At 43.4% G+C, this 16,815-nt stretch overlaps 1 protein-coding gene across 1 annotated transcript in view; it reads left to right on the forward strand.

The window, feature by feature from the left end:
- AFF1 (ALF transcription elongation factor 1) overlaps positions 1-16,815 on the forward strand; it is a 201,351-nt gene that overhangs the window by 99,996 nt on the left and 84,540 nt on the right. The window contains exons 3-4 of the mRNA XM_080797454.1: positions 10,135-10,255; positions 10,667-11,587. Of these exons, the coding sequence (XP_080653580.1) occupies positions 10,135-10,255; positions 10,667-11,587 (1,042 nt within the window). The remainder of the gene's footprint in view (positions 1-10,134; positions 10,256-10,666; positions 11,588-16,815) is intronic.

The raw sequence follows: 16,815 nt of genomic DNA on the forward strand, positions 1-16,815 counted from the left end.
CATTTATAACAGCATGGAGAGATTTTTCATTGTGGGATTTTTGTTGTTGAAGATTTAGTCCTAGAGGCAGCTTATTAATATCATTCTGAATCTTATTTGATTTAAAATTAAATGTGTGTTTGCTATAAATACAACACACTTTTTTTTTTTGGTGTAGTATACTTGAACTTTCATGACTAGTAATAGAGCAAACTGAAAAATGAAAGCCTGTAATATTAACTGATAAACATACGGTGTTTGCTGAGGCAGCTTTCGTGGCTGACCTAGGAAAGAGAGCTGTCAGCCTCCTTCCAAGCTTGAGTCATTTGATGGGTACAACAATCTGGTAAAGTCAGTTTTAGGTATGAGACAGTGAATCATATTTTGTCATCAGATAATGAATAAGACTGGCAGACTTGAGTAGAATTCTGGATTGTTTGAAATTGAGTAATGTTTGAATATAATCATTAAGTCAAAGATGTGTAATAAGCATCACTTTTTACTAAGCATTGTGTTCTCAGGAGTAGTCCTTGCCTTTAAGGAGCTCAGTCTAATAAAGAAAATCTGTAGGCACATGTGCAGTCTATCTGGTTTTTGTAAATGTAAACATGTATAGATTTGCAAAAACAGATGTATCCCGGAGAAAGGAATCATTCACAGCAGGGATGGGAGGTGAGAGTGGATGTTGGGGCTGGGGACTGTGATGGAGGGGCAGGGATATTTCAGAAGGTTTTGGAAGTCAAGGGAGGAGTTCATGAGAGAACTGGCAGAGGCAAGGGCTGGGCTTTTTCCCCCATGCCTCCCATTTTCTTGTTTTTGTAGTGTCTAGAAGAGAGAGAGAGGGGGCAGAAATGGGTCTTATCTACTTTGGGGTGAGAAATAAGCAGAAAGAGGTCTTACTCCCTGAAGGTTAGAGGCTTCTCATTGAAGCCCAACCGTGAATGGTGTTGCTTGGCTTAACCACCAATCATCTTTAATCCTGTAGGCAGCATTTGGCTCGGAGAAAGTTGTAAGTAGGTGAATAATAAGATCAGATTCATGATTTTTAGAAAATTCGATGAGGTACCTGTGTGGAGCAGAGTTGCCCAGGCAAGGAGCCTGTTGGGGCCATACTCCGAGTCGGAAGTAGGAAGTCCACACGACGCTTTATTTGAATTTTGGATGCTTAATAGGTTTAATACCCCAAACATTTGTTGTTGTTGTTGAGTGTAAATTAAATGAGACAAGCATTTAAAGAAAAGCCCAGAACTTTGAGCTTGCTAGTCTACCTTCTTCGTTTGTGACCACTGCATTCTTTTATTTTGTGGCTGTAATGAGCAGACTTTCACCAGCCTCATTATTTTATAGGTATGTGATGTGGTCCTTCATGGTCAGTTGAGTGTGTAAGAAGAACGGCATGGTAATGAGGCCAGTGCTCTGGTTGATCCTAGTACAGATGAGACCTGTAGGGGAAGAGCCAACAGCTGCTACCCATGTTTCTCATTGGTGCCAAATGTGCAGTTGCCAGTAAAGCAGGCGACTGAGGGAGCTCGGAACACCGGGGACCTTTCTAACTAAATGGGGGGACAGAAATAGTCAGGTGGCAGATTTATCTCTAGGGAGCCTTTTGCCACTGTGGGAAGGGAGAGTGATTTCTGTATCTGCTTTCAGTTAACTGGAAGTAAGAACTGTCAGCATTTTAGGGATCCCTCCGAGAGACTGCCGTTCTCTGGAATTTCTCAGTAACGTTCATGTCTTCTCATTTCAAATGGCATATTTACTAACCCCTAGCATATATAGATCGTCAAATCTTCAAGATCAGGAGCCATTTCTTACTGTTGTGGTTTGTGTAATTGTGCCATTTGCATGATGACCTTCCTCAGTCAGTACTAGTTCTTTTTCTTTTTTTTTGATGTTAAAATGCATTAAAAAAAAAAAAACATGTTTAGAAGATAAGGGACTATGTCCTACACATAGAAATGCAGTTGCTCATCTGTCTCCCCTCCCCTCATCCTCCTCTTGTTAGAGCTGTATATCCCCACCCACACAGTTTTCCTCACTGGCCTTTTAAGACCATTGGAGAAGACAAATTCTTGTGCTTTTCCATCAATAGGGTAAATATGCCTCTTGAAATATATTTATGATCTATTAAGACTACTTTTCTAAATAACAGCTGCTGGTGTTTGGACTTCGGAACATAGTCTCTAATGCACTGCCTTATGCAGATGGCCTATAATTATTAGTAATGATAGACGACTGAGTCCAGGGATGCCTTGGTGGCTCAGTTGTTAAACGTCTGCCTTCGGCCCAGGTCATGATCCTGGGGTCCTGGAATTGAGCCCCACATCGAGCTCCCTGTTCAGCAGGGAGCCTGCTTCTCCTCCTCTGATCCCCCTGCTGATCCCCCTGCTTGTGCGCATGCTCTCTCAAATAACTAAAATATTAAAAAAAAAAAAAAGGTAAAAGACATATTTAGGGGCGCCTGGGTGGCTCAGTCGTTAAGCGCTGCCGTGGGCTCAGGTCATGATCTCAGAGTCCTGGGATCAAGCCATCAAGCCCCCGAGTTGGGCTCCCTGCTTAGCGGTGAGTCTCCTTCTCTCCCTCTCACTCACTCTGCTTGTGTTCCCTCTCTTGCTGTCTCCCTCTCTCTCTCTGTCAAATAAATAAATAAAATATTTAAAAAAAGAAGAAGACTGAGTCCAGCGTCCAAATCAGTGTTCATAGGTTCCAGTGAGGATTACTGACAAAATGTTCAACACCTTTGTATTTCTTTAGCCCTGATCTTGATGTTGTTATACGAGACATTTTCTTTTGTTTTTAATCAAAAATTTTAAGTACACAAATAGTAAATGGATACTTTCTTGTGGGGGGAAAAAAAAGTTAAAATATCCCCTAAACCACGACACTACCACTTACCTCCTCCACCCTAACCTGGTGCTCCTTCTTGATAGATTTTTATAAGTGAATCCTTTCAGACCTTTGCTACCTATTAACATGCATTCAGCAAAGTAAGTGGCAGATTGATTTTGAAAGGTAAATTAACATGACTCTCATTAGGATGGAAGTGACTGACTTTTACTCAAGTTTGCCTGGGTAGAGGCTCTCTCTCTCAGTTTAAAACTTATAGTATGCCTTTATATAACGTAAAAAAATCTTAAAGGCTGATTTAATTTTGCAAAATGGAGTTCTGTACAACTCTTGCAGTATTCTAATGAGGCTGAGTCTTCTGTGGCAAGCAGAAGTGAGTAGCAGAGAGCTCTTACTTTGAGATGATCCCCTGGGAGCTCCTCCAGGAAAACAACGGTGACATAATGCTGTTTTGTCGTTTCACTTGGCTGATAACTTATCTTTTATATTAAATCAGATTTGGTTTTTGAAATTAAGGATTAAGTCTTTGATTGTCTTTCCTTTGTGTCGTGTGTATTAGGTGATGGGGGAAGTAATAAAGGTGAAATCTTTGGAAGATTTAGCCTAGTGATTTTTATTACAAGAAAGCTTTTTGCAAATTCTTTCATATGCACAAAGTGAAAGAAAAGATTTTCCATTCTTTGAAGCAACATTTCTTCATTCTAACATGTTTAAACTGTATTGATGAGTGATACAGTTTTAATGACAAAGCAAACTTTGTGCTTTGAAGTATATTGACTTTTTTCTGTAGTGTGTGAAAAATGTTCCCTGGATGTTAGATTGTCCGGCTAGAGAAACCTGGGAAAAAAGGGCCAGAAGATAGACTGTAAAAGTCAACAGGGGTGGTTTTCAAAATAAAATAGAAAGGTCGCTTGCACAAGAGTAAGATCCCAAACCTGCCATCCTTCTGCCTCTTGGTTTGTGACATGTTCTGTCGCTGTCTCTAAACCAGGGTTGCCCAACTTTTGTGAACAGATTTGAGGGTTTTTCGTTTTGTTTGATCTTTTGTATATTCAAATCAGAATGGTGTAGTGCTGCTCCTAAAGCAGTAAAAAGACTCCTTCTTTTCCAAAATGAATGTACGTTGTTGATCTGAGGATTTTTCCTTCCCTTCCAGCCAAATGTCTCTTCCATGCCTCGGGAGATGACTACACTGGAGAAATTACACTCTGTCCCCCAAGGGAGAATTAAACTTTTAAACGTGAGTTCTAGAGAGTTGGTCACATCTATCAGAGGCAGGTCTGTGTGAAGTGGTCAGTCAAGGGTGATAAATGGGTAGTCAGCTGTGCACAGCCTGCCCCATGGGCCCAGTGTTGCCATGGAAGCGCCCAGTGGCATCCAGTGATCCTGCATGACTAACCTAGATTAGCAGCAGGGCCCGTGGGCTCCAGCCTGGAAGAAGGTGCTCCCAGCCAGACGATGGCCTAGCCGCATGCTGCCCCACAGCTCACGCTCCACGCGGGCCTTCCTGGTACCGTCTGTTCCTCCTTCCACGTCCATTCCTCTCCTTTTTCAGTGCAAGGGAGGGTGAGAAAGAGGATTGCTCTCATTATTCCCTAAGGAGCTGTGATTTCGTCCTTGTATCACAGTGTTTTGCCACACCCACCCACAACCCCAAGGAGGAGCATTTGAAAAGTCGGAGTCAGTGGGCCCCGACAGGCCCCAGCATGGGCTTGACTAAATGACTGCATTCAGGGGCTGAACGGGCAGCTCTGAATTGCTCAGGAGTTTCACCGCCTCTCAGAAAGTGAGAGCATCCTGGCGTGTTTTCGATTGCCCAGCCTCGCTTGGGCTCCTGTGTGGATGAGAGCGGCGGAATTCGATCGCTGTAGGCATCTGTGGCACAGCCCCCCTTCGCAGTGACTTGTGCACTTGTGTTTTGCCAGGCACACCAGCCTCTGGAAACTCAAGCCTAGGGCTTCCCCTTTGGTTCCTGGTTCACTTAAAAAAAAAGGGCGAGTGGCGGCGCCTGGGTGGCTCAGTGGGTTAAGGCCTCTGCCTTTGGCTCAGGTCATGATCCCAGGACTCTGCTCAGCAGGGAGCCTGCTTCCTCCTCTCTCTCTGCCTGGCTTTCTGTCTACTTGTAATCTCTGTCAAATAAATAAATAAAAAATCTTTAAAAGAAAATAATAAAAGCAGAGGGAGGTAGTTTGTTGCATTTTGCAGGGATCTTTTTGATTATCAGCACTGCACCTCTGCAGCTGGTGGACAGTAGTATATGTCTCAAAAGCAGGAGTGTGGCAACTGACAGTAAGTCCCTATTTTACTTAGGTGGACTTGTGGTGGAATTCCTGGTTATCTGCTCCGGGGCTCAGACTTTGCACACACACACCCTACCCCTGGGGCCTTGTTTGTGAGTGCTGTCAGTGCTTCAGAGCCTCCTCTGACTTGGTGGCCTTTTTCTCCCTGGGTGAGGACTTCTGGGCTGACCAGACAACAGGCATCATGGCCCAAGCAACATGGCTTAGGTCAGTGGCCAGAAGTTCTACGCCCTGATGTTGGGCGTAGAATGGCAGGTTTGGTGCAAGTTTCTTTACAGCCTGTCCTTGAAAGAAATGGATGTGAAGAGCCCCTTAGCACATTGGACATGACTTGTGAATCCAGAGGTTATCATGGGGCTAGAGACCTCAAATGTGTAAATTAAAAAGGGCTCCAAAAAAAAAAAAAAAAAAGGCCTCTAAAATAAGAATTGTAATGCAGTTTTTATAATTGGAGGAATAACTTCATGCTGCCGGCCGGCCGTCTCTCCAAGGGCTCTGTGTCAGGTCGGTCAGCAAAGACAGACCCGTGTGGATACATTTAACCAAACATATTTCGTGGTTCTGAGATTGCTCTGCTGGCAGGGATAAAACCTCGCCTATCTTTGAGAACAAGGAATTTCGAGTGATTGTGAGTGAACACACGTACAGCACGCTGCCTTTGTTGTTGCCCTACTTAACACAGCCTTGCTGTGCAGAACTTGCTAGCAGAACTGTGATTAAGAATACACTCTTTTTTGGCAAGCAGACCTGCATTCGAATTTTAAGGTCTATCATTTACCGCGGATTAATCTCTGAGCTTTATCTCCCCCCCCCCCCACCCGGGAAATGGGGGTCATACTCTCCCTCTCATGGAGGTGTTGTGAAAATTAAATAGGGGACAGGTGTGATGTGCCTACATCAGTGTTGACCGAATAACAGACACTAAGTGGTGGCAGTCCTTGGCAGCCTGCTGTTGCTGTCATCGTTGCTCCTGTTTTGGGTAAGCTTTACTAAAGTGATCCATAGAGCCCAAGAAGAATATGCTCTCTTGTACTCCTCAGAACCACCCAGAAACTTGCCCTGCATGGGATCTACTTACTCAGAAACTCGGGGTGGGGGGTAAGTCTCTGCACTCCACATTCCAGCAGGTCCTCCAGGTGATTCTAGTGCACACTGGTTTGGGAACTCCTCCTCTAATACAAAATGCTCTGTGGGGAGCAGGCAAGGAGCACTTGTGCCTCACTCTGTTCTGTGTGGAACAATGAGGAAGTCTGACCCTGAAAGGCTGATGAAGGCTGATGTCGGGATGAGGTTATCCTGAGAGAGAGAATGTTTTCTCCTCTACACCGGAGGAGAAACGCCACCTTTAATTAAATGAAGTGATAGCCAACTTGTAATTATTCAAAGGTAATTAACAGTCTGTGAATCATGTAGAACATGTACTGCTACCTAAAATCCCCTCATTGAAAATTTTCCATCCACCCGCACTTTTCTTGTAGCTTGGATTAAAAATGATGTGTAAGGCTGAACAGTGATTTACTTACTTATGCTACTATTGTCTCGATACTTTTAAAATTTGTGTTTCCCCTGATACCAAATGAAACCAAGAAAAAGAAGATATTCCTGAAAAAAAAATTGCTTATGAACCTTAACAAACCGTTCTTTAAACCATTGAAAACTTATAGGAAGTAAAAGCCAAATAAATCAGAAAGCTCTCCCCAGTACAACTGGTAAAACCTGGTCAGTGGCAAGGAGAAGGTAGACGGTCCAGAAGAGTGAGAGCCCACAGCCTATCCAGTGTAGTCCTGGGAGTTGTGGACTCATCACTTCCTGTCTGTTCTGCCTTCTTCTGCCCTGACCGGGAGCCTTGGGGAGTGAGACCCAAGGGAGGGGGAGGGGGGAGAGTGAGTTTCTTTCACAAAGTCCAGACCTCCTAAAACTCATCCTACCATGGCCACTTGTGAGGTTTTTTCTCATCTCACTATTTTTGGGTTTTTCAGTTGAAGAAGGGTAGTGGTTAATCTAAAAAAAAAAAAAAATTCAAAGCTTGTTTCAAAATTGGTATAGTATTACATATGTCTGCCAATAAAATCTTGATGTGGGTTTTAACTTTTTTAATCTAATGAAGTATAACCTTTAATTAAGCAGAGTCCCTAATTTAATGGGATCTCTTCCCTGTGGGAGGTACCTTGATTTTTGAATCACATAGCAATAAGCCACTGTTCGGAATGTTGTAAAATTGGTTCTTATTATTTCCGTAGCAATTTTTATTATTTAAGAACTAAAACCTAGAAGTGTGTGGGGAAACTTAACGAACTGATAAGGCGGTGCTGATCAATTTAGAAATGCTTCAGTACTTTTAAGCCAGAGTAGCTTTTCTTACAGGTATGTTGTGGCATTGATAGGAAAATTACATGAGGACCCCAGGTGGCCTGATGGTTGAGGCACTACTTGTTCACACCCCAGTTTTCAATCTGGAGCTGAGAATTTTGCCATTGGGGGTTACCTTTTTGGAGACAAAGGTAGCAATTCAGAAGTGGGCCGGGACTCTAGTGTTGGAACCAGCAGAATCAGGAAGGGAGAGAATAGTAAAGCAGATGCCCTGGGGAAGCTGCTTCTCCTCCTGTGTGTACCCCATGCCCAGTCCTCATACCACGGAGCTTTGGAAAAGGGACGCTCGTCCCTTCAGGCTGCGCACAGGACAGTTGCATTCCGACCCCCTCTGCAAAGAAAGTGGCGGAAAGAGCAAGTTTGAAGGAAAAAAGTTACTTCCTGATCAACCCTCCTTTTTTTTTTTTTTTTTTAAAAGCCATTGAGGAATTACCGAAATTCTAAAATAACTGAAAGGAATTCCTGAGTGGTCAAGTCCACTGTGCTTCTTTCAACCAGAGATAAATCTTGACTGTCCAAAACATGTGAGATTCAAACTCTGTTAAAGAAGACTCCAAAGCCAGTTTCTGATTTAGTTTTTTTCTCCACTCTTTCAGTATGTTGACTTCAACATAAATTGTTCCCTTTGTAGTTCTCCTATAAAGTAGGCCATTGAGACATCCATCGTTTAGGAAAAGTTTTTGTTATGGTGGTCTAAGCAGGGAATTCTTTTCCACATCTAGGTGAATATAGCTGGACTCCCTAGACTCCCTACCACCTTCAGGCTATGGAGATAGAGAAAAATCACTTTTTTAAATGGCTGTTTTTTAAAAAAATTGTTTTTGCATATGTCTTCCAGAGTTAATTTTATTTTTAATTATAAGTAAGTTTTTAAAAATACACTGTAAGCTTAGTGGCTGTTTTTTAACTTAAAAATATTTAATGATCAGTTTCTGTGTAAAGTGTCAGGAGAGAAATAAATGAGAGGTTCTGTTTTGATGGAGTTCACATTCTAGGGGAAAGGTGAGGAGGAGAGAGAAGCAATCAGTATCTTCTGGAACCACTCAGGAGATGTGCTGGTAGCTGAAAATTGGGGATGGGGATGTGAGGTTGAGAGAGAAGCAGAGGAAATTTGTGTGATTAGAATGAAAGCATCAAAGTCTGGATATCAAGGAGGAGTAAGGAATAGTCTGGAATGCCTGGAATACAGAGATGGTTTGCAGGAGAATCCTATTTCATGGGTAAGCTGGTCTTGGAAGAATTGGTTATCGTTCAGAGTTCTGGGGTGGGGAGTGGAATGCAAAAGACTGCTTTTACCAGGGTATGTTTGGGGAATGGACATGGCTGGCTGGTTAGAATGCATGGGGCAGGCCTGCAGGGAAACAGTGGGGGGTAATATCTAGGGTAGATCTGTACCAGATTCTTGGGGGGATTTTAGCGCCAAAGCAAGGGTTTAGAGTTTATTCTGCAGCAACAAAGAGCCACCAAATGCCTGGTATTTTAAAATGTGGATAGTGGCATGACAACCTATAGCTTTAGATTGTATTTATGTCCATGAGAAGGCTAGTTTAGAGGGACAAGATGTTGGGGAGGCAGGGAGAGCAGTAAGAGGGTTTTGGCAGAGGAAATAAGAGAAGTCATGAGAGCAGAGAAGTCAGGTAAAAGGGGTGTCTGAGTTCAGGACTAGAGTTTCTAAAGGTACATACGGTTTTAGCAGGACAGTTTAATGTTTTCCTTATTTATTCACATAATGTTGGGGGAGAAGGTTCAGTAGCTGCCCTGGAAGCAAGTGTATGAGGGCAAAAAAAGTCAGTTTATAGTTCCTGTTTTCATTATTATATATCCCATGTGGGGGTTCAGGAGGGTGTGGCCTGTGTTGCCCACCTGAGGCAGGCCCACTTTGGTTTACCTACTGGCTAAAACTGCACTCTGGTTGGTTTCCTTCTCTGCCATTTGTCAGTTGAATGCGTTTTTAACCCCTTTTGGTGCCAGGGCTGATGATTTAGGATGTATTTTTTGTGGTTTAAGTAGGGCAGTCAGATTATCAGACTTCTTGGTAGGTAAAGCTGACATCTAAAATTGGATTTTCCCATCCTTGACATTTGAAATGAGAAATAAAAGTTATCTTTTTGGGTTTAACATGCCAAGACACTCCCAGTAGAATAGGCTGAGAATAAAGTAAATGCTGTTTTGGGTGCTTGGTAATCTTTTAATTATGAAATAAGCCTTTTGATTTTAATCTTCCAAAATGTATAATACTGATCCAGGAAAACAGCCTTTTTTAAAGTTCACATCCTGCTGACTCCGTCAGATGAAAAGCTCCTACCTCTACCCCATATTTTGCAAGCTGAAAGTAAAAATATCACTAATCTTGTCTCTGTTCCACGACTGCCTATAAAAGACTGTTCAGTTTGGAGTCAGTCTTGAGTCAGTATTCCAGAGTGAATGCTTAGGTTGCTGGAGCCAGGACCCAAGGCCGGAGAGTCACAGCCTTTAATCCAGGAGTGGGTTGAGGGACTTAGGCCTTCTTTAAAACCTTACCCTTGTCATCACTTCTTGTTGACCTCTCCTGGTCTCCCTCACACACGCACATATGCATAGCAAAACTTGGACACTGATACATTTCATTATTTTTATTCTTTTGTGGCATCTGAAACAGCTTGTACAATGAAGACAGAAACCTGCTTCGAATTAGAGAGAAGGAAAGACGCAACCAGGAAGCTCACCAAGAGAAAGAGGCATTTCCTGAAAAGATCCCCCTTTTTGGAGAGCCCTATAAGGTATTTATTTATTTATTGAATACTAGAAAGCCTGATTTATCACCATATTTAACTCTGTGATGAAAGTGAGTTTGAACAAGGGCCATGCATGTGGAAATAAGACAACTTATCTTAGATTGTCTTTGAAAACAAACTATGAAAATTCTCTGAACCTCGCTGTTCAAATTGCTAAAGTTTGTGGTCTTCTTTTGTAATGTTAGTCTCCTGTCTTTAGTAATGTTTGTCCAGGACAGACTTCTCAACAGGGGAACCGAGTTTAAACTGCATGTTAAATGTTAGGTTACACATTAAATTGAAGTTTTTTTTCCTTTAAATGGTACTATGTAACATCATTTATTAAATGCTGATTTTCCTTAGCGCCCTCTTCCCTCCCCGCCCCCCCAAGTATCTAACTCTGCTATCTTTTTCCAGACAGAAAAAGGTGATGAGCTATCCAGTCGAATACAGAACATGTTGGGAAACTATGAAGAAGTGAAGGAGTTCCTTAGTACCAAGTCCCACCCTCATCGCTTGGATGCTTCTGAAAGTAGGTTGGGAAAGCCAAGATATCCTTTATTTCCTGAGAAGGGGAGCAGCATTCCATCCCACTCCTTCCACACTAGTGCCCATCACCAGCCTGTTAACACTCCTGCCTCTGGACCACTTCCTGTTGGTAACATTAGCCACAATCCAAAGATGGTACAGCCAAGAATGGAACCAATGTCAAATCCTCATGTCAAAAGCTATGGCCCACCAGACAGCCAGCACCCGACCCAAGATCGCCTCAGTCAGGAGGGCTGTGGCTCCAGTCATCACAAAAAGGGTGAGCGCAGAGCCGATGGAGACCGCTGTGCTCTGGTGACAGGCTTGGCTCCAGAGAGGGAGCTCGCTCCCTTACTCTGCTTGCCTTCTCCAGTTCCCCCACTGTCACCTGTACATTCCAGCCAGCAAACTCTTCCCAGGACACAAGGAAGCAGCAAGGTTCACAGCAGTAACAGTAACAACAAAGGCTATTGCCCGGCCAAATCTCCCAAAGACCTTGTGGTAAAGGCCCACGATAAAGAGACTCCTCAAGACAGTTTAGTGGCAGTTGCCAGCCTTGGCGTGGCCCCTCCCCAGCCACCTTCTCAGACTTTCCCCCCACCCTCCCTCCCCTCAAAAACTGTTGCAATGCAGCAGAAGCCCACGGCTTATGTCCGGCCCATGGATGGTCAAGATCAGGCTCCTAGTGAGTCTCCTGAACTGAAACCACTGCCGGAAGACTACCGGCAACAGACCTTTGAAAAAACAGACTTAAAAGTGCCTGCAAAAGCCAAGCTCACCAAGCTGAAGATGCCGTCCCAGTCAGCTGAGGTGAGTGGAATTTTGTATCTGGGGCAATTCCAGTGTGAAGGAAAATTTGAGATGGAAGTTTCTGGAGAACTGGGGACCTGGGTGTCAATGGCTTTTGGGTTGTGAGATTCCTTTTTGGCTTTAGGATCTTGTTGCCCCACAGAGAACTCAGGTCTGAAAGGAATTATTGCTAACGGATACTGAAATGTGATTTTCAGGAAGATTTTTTGTTGTTGTTTTTTCACTGAACCATATTTTATTATTTTTTTTTTACTGAACCATTTTATTTTTACTGAACCATAATTTATAGGCTGTAAAATATAGAGATTAAGAGTACAGTTTGCTATGTTTTGAAAAATGTATACACCTGTATGGCCCACAACCAAGTCATGGTATTTATCATGAGAAAGTTTCAGGAAGATTTTGAGCTGTCATGGTTTTTTGTTTCTGTTTTTGTTTTTACTTGTTTGGGGGAACACTGACTTTTTTTTTTTTTTTTTTAATTTATTTAACAGAGAGACAGAGAGAGAGGGAACACAAGCAGGGGGAGTGGGAGGAGAGGCAGGCTTCCCGCTGAGCTGGGAGCCCAATGTGGGGCTCCATCCTAGGACCCAGGGATCATGACCTGAGCCAGAGGCAATCACTTAACCACCTGGAACACTGACTTATTTAACATTGTAGAGAAAAAAAAAGGGAGGGGAGGTGATACTTTCTCAGCCCCAGCTGATTTTTCTGAGATCCAAACCATAAAAAAGTAAAAATAAGAGATTAAAATGTTGAAGGCAAAGTATTTCTAAAGATGTGTTCCATGTAAATTATAAGAAAATCTGAAACTAAAGTTCTGTTCTAATGTATTTTTATTTACCACCTAAGAAGACTGGGGGTGTCTCCTTTGAAGTGAGTCACAAAGACAATATAGAACGCTATTCAGCAGTGGTTTTTTCAAGTGACCAAAATACTTTTATCTTTTTAAACAACAACAAAAAAATTCCTTTCTCTGCTCCTTTGGTAAATGGCTGCATTGTATTTGAATGAAGAGAATCAGGGCCCACATCTTATCAGTGAAATTCTAAATTAGCAACAGTTACTCCAAAATTCAGATTAGTAGTGCAAAGTGGAATGTTTGAAGTGAATTTGTCTGAAAGCTTATCTGTTAAGGTAATGTCCTTGGTTTAGTCACAGCTATTGTATAAACCTTCTAATTTGCATATCCATTGCTCAAAGGCTTCTGTGTGTACCCAGATAGCACTCACCTGGGGCTTGAAGGTAAAAATTCCTGAAGGCTTAAAAACAAAACCAAACAGACTCCAGGAAAGATAACCCTTATCTTGAAGGAGGAAAATCTGTTCCTCTGGGGTGTCAGCTTTTGGTTTAGAAGAGGTTACGCTCTGTCCACAGTCAGCTGTTGAGCTGGAGTGAGTCTGGATGTCTTCAGAACGGGACTTGTGTGGAGGCTGAGGGAAAAATGGGAAAGGGGGAGGACAGCAAGTAGTGGAAGTGATCAAGCTGGCAGAGCTCTACATTTAATCTCAAGTCACGAAGATTCACCATAATGAGATATTTGTTCTGGGAGGAGGGGTAGGCAGCAAATTAGGGTGGGGTGGAATGAAGTGAGATATTCCCCCCTCATACTGGCCAGTCAGCCTGCTTTATAATTTGTTCAGTGGAGAACTTGGTGTGATTTTCTTTGCTTTGTTTGTCAAATAAGGTATGTTCTGTTTTCCCAATTTAAAAAACGGATGAGAGGGGAATTTAAATGTATTTTCTTTAAAAAAAAAAAAAAAGCAACTAAAAATTGCTTTAAAGCAAATTTAAGAAAAATCAGCAAATGTTTACATTGTTTACCAAATGCTGGACCATATGTCTAAGGCCGGGGTGGGGGGGTGGAATGCCAAGCCAGTACTGGTCCCTGCCACAGGGGCGATGACAGTCTAGTAGTGTGTAGGTCAGCCACCACACCAGAAACAATTAGAGAACCACCGAGTGCAGACTGTCCTACTGCTTGGTACTTGGAAAAAGTTTCAGATGGCAGCCTTAAAGCTGGGAACCTAGTTACTGTGGTCAACCAATCGGATTTCCAGTAGACCTTCCAGGGGAGAGTCCTGGTTAACTTTTTCCTCCCTTGGTGAAAGACAGATAAGCCACGTTGAGATTTCTCTAAGGCCTCAAAGCTGCTCAGATTTAGTGTGTATTTCAAACCTAGGACCATGCCAGATGGCCCTTGAGTGTTTTCTAAGTGGATCTTTGAAATGAGCAAAATCCTCCCCAGGTTCAGTGATTGGAGAATGGGGTTTTCCTGGCACAGGGTCATCTGCCGGCAGTAGTTTGAGTAGATGTAAACTTTTCTGTCTCCGGCCTGTGTTTGCAGCGAGCGTTCATTTTAATATGATGGCTCTGTCTAGTTTCTGTTCAGGGTTCTCATGCCAGTACCAGCTGTAGTGCCAACTGCCTTGGAGTCCCTGGGCAGATGGAGGGTGCCACGCGGCCGGTGTGAAGGGGGAGTTCAGAGCTAAGATCTCAGAGTGGAGGGGGCATCAGTCCAGGAAGCAGGGGTATTAAGATCTCAAATTTCAATATTCTAATGAATCAAAGGAAGGCATAGAGATGGGGCTCAAAGAAAGCAGGGAGTTCACCCCAGAGCACGTAAACTCTGGATATAGAACCAGAATATTAGGAGTATCTAGGACTGTTTGTGACTGTGATGGTGGGGAAGAAGGATAGAGAATGGGGGATAGAGGAAGTTGGCTGTTGGTAGCCCTGAGAGAAGGGGCGTGGGGATAGCTAAGTGGTTTTCCTTTATTTGCTTAATTTGTCCTAAGGCAAGTCAGAGGGGGTTTTCTTTTCTGGCTCTCTGGGTTTGTGGGTTTTGCGGTTTGTTTCTTTGCTGCCACCCCCTTCCCCACCACTTCCACGAAACGGTATTTTAAAAAATGAACCAAACTGGGAAAATCGTCTCGTCTCCTTGGCTCTCCTTCATTCTCAGGCCACGTCCATGTGAGTTCTTTACCACCACACTGCCCTTGCATTTTGTGGGAGACAAACGTGGTTTGTATATCTTAGTTGGTTCTCCTAAAAAATGATACTCTTTTCTGGAATAAGTCATTCTCACAGTTAAAACTTAGTCTTTCCAGGGTGCCTGGGTGGCTAGTGGGTTAAAGCCTCTGCCTTTGGCTCGGGTCGTGATCCCAGGGTCCTGGGATCGAGCCCCGCATCGGGCTCTCTGCTCAGTGGAGAGCCTGCTTCCTCCTCTCTCTCTCTGCCTGCCTCTCTGCCTACTTGTGATCTCTGTCTGTCAAATAAACAAATAAATAAAAATCTTTAAACAACAAACAAAAAAAACTTAGTCTTTCCTAAAATCTTATAGGACAAAAATGATCAAAAGGTCAATATTCTTTTTTTTTTTGGGAAGGTTTTATTCTTTTATTTGAGAAAGAGAGTGAAAAAGAGTATGGTTGGGGTATATGAGGCAGACCGAGAGGGAGAAACAGACTCCCTGCTGAGCAGGGAGCCCAGTGTGGGGCTCAGTCCCAGGACCCTGGGATCATGATCTGAGCTGAAGGCAGATCCTTAACTGACTGAGCCACACAGGGGCCCCAAAAGGTCAATAATCTGACCACACTGAGGCCTGGCTCACAAAAATCTGCCCTTGGTTTTTCTGTGGACATTTCAGTTTTAGTTTTGTGTCAACTGGAAAATCTCTAGCAGCTTGAAGTGACCCATCGGAGGGGTACAGCCAAGACTCGGTGATCTCACATGGACACTTGATAGCAGTAGAGTTGCCACATCAGATGGACCTGCCCAAGCAGAAGGTTGAGATTCCTCTCTATCCTTCTTTTAACTTTATTTGAGACCCAGCAAGTGATGGTGGGGGAGGCAGAGGGACAGAGGGAGAAGAAGACTCCCCACTGAGCAGGGAGCCTGAAGACCAGCTCCATCCCAGGACTCTCAGATCATGACCTGAGTCAAAGGCAAATGCTTGAGTTGAGTGAGCCACCTAGGCGCCCCTCTTTTTTTTTTTTTAAAAGTAGGCTCCATGCCCTGCGTGGAGCCCAGCACAGGGCTTGAACTCATGACCCGGAGATCAAGACCTGAGCTGAGATCAAGAGTTGGATGCTCAGCCAGCTGAGCCACCCAGTTGCCCCATCCCTCTTTTCCACCCAAAGATATCAAATGAAAGTGAAAGAAAAACTGTGGCATGTCTGTGTTGTGTTCCTGAGCATAGGCCCCAGGATGGGGAGTGGGGGATTAGATACAAGCTTTATGAAATAGACGTTTTATTGACACAGAAATGGAATAAGCTAAGATGGGCATTTTAAGTTGTATACTGGATTTAGAATATTAGACTTCTGAAGCTAAATGTACAGCCCTTTCATTTTGTAACTAAGGTCTGGGAGGAGGATGTCACAGAATTTGGCCAAGATTTTACAGTTAGTAGCAGAGCCGGAGCTCAAACTCTCAGTTCTATGATCTTTCTACTTAGGCTTATTAAGTACTAATGGAGACTGCTGGAAGGTCTTGAGCAGGGCAGAGATGATCTTCCTTTTCTGAAAAAAAATCATTCTGGCTTCTGGGTAGAAAATGGCTTGAGGGACAGGGCTAGAAGCAGGGAGACCAGGTAGGGCTTGAGAGATGATGACAGTTTGGAGTAGGATAATAGGAGTGGACCCGGCAGATTCCAGATATTTTTGGCAGGGACCTGGTAGGGCTTTGGTTGACCGGAGATGGGAGTGCACCTGAGTGAGGGAAAGTGAGACATCAAGGATTGTTTGACTTGATAGATTTGGATGCTGGAATGGTAACCGCTGCTGAGGTGGGCATGACCTGAGTGGAACAAGTTTGGAGGGAAAACCAAGAGGTCTGAGGAGGTCAGATACCAAGTTTGAGATGTCATTATTTGTCCAGGTGGATGCGACAAGTTGTAGACCAGCTCAGAAAAAAAATGTTAAGACTGGAAATGATATGTTTGGGCTACGTTTGCATATAATAGGTATTTAAAGCTTTAGGACTAGACTGCCTGAAAATTCCCGGAAGCAAGCCCTTCCTGGCTCAGCTTACGCTTGGCAAGGGGCAGCAAGCAGGTGGGAAGCAGTGAGGGTGGGTTGGGTCTTCGGAAACAGAAACTGAAGACCATGCTGGGAACACGAGACTGCTTATAAAGTAGTAGAAATTATTGCTTTCTGTTTTTTTCACTTAGTTTGAAGTGTACATGTAAATGGTACAGTTATCTTTATTTATTCAAATAACTGACA

Source organism: Martes martes (genome assembly GCF_963455335.1).
Source record: "Martes martes genome assembly, chromosome: 2".
In the NCBI taxonomy this organism is placed as follows: Eukaryota; Metazoa; Chordata; class Mammalia; order Carnivora; family Mustelidae; genus Martes; species Martes martes.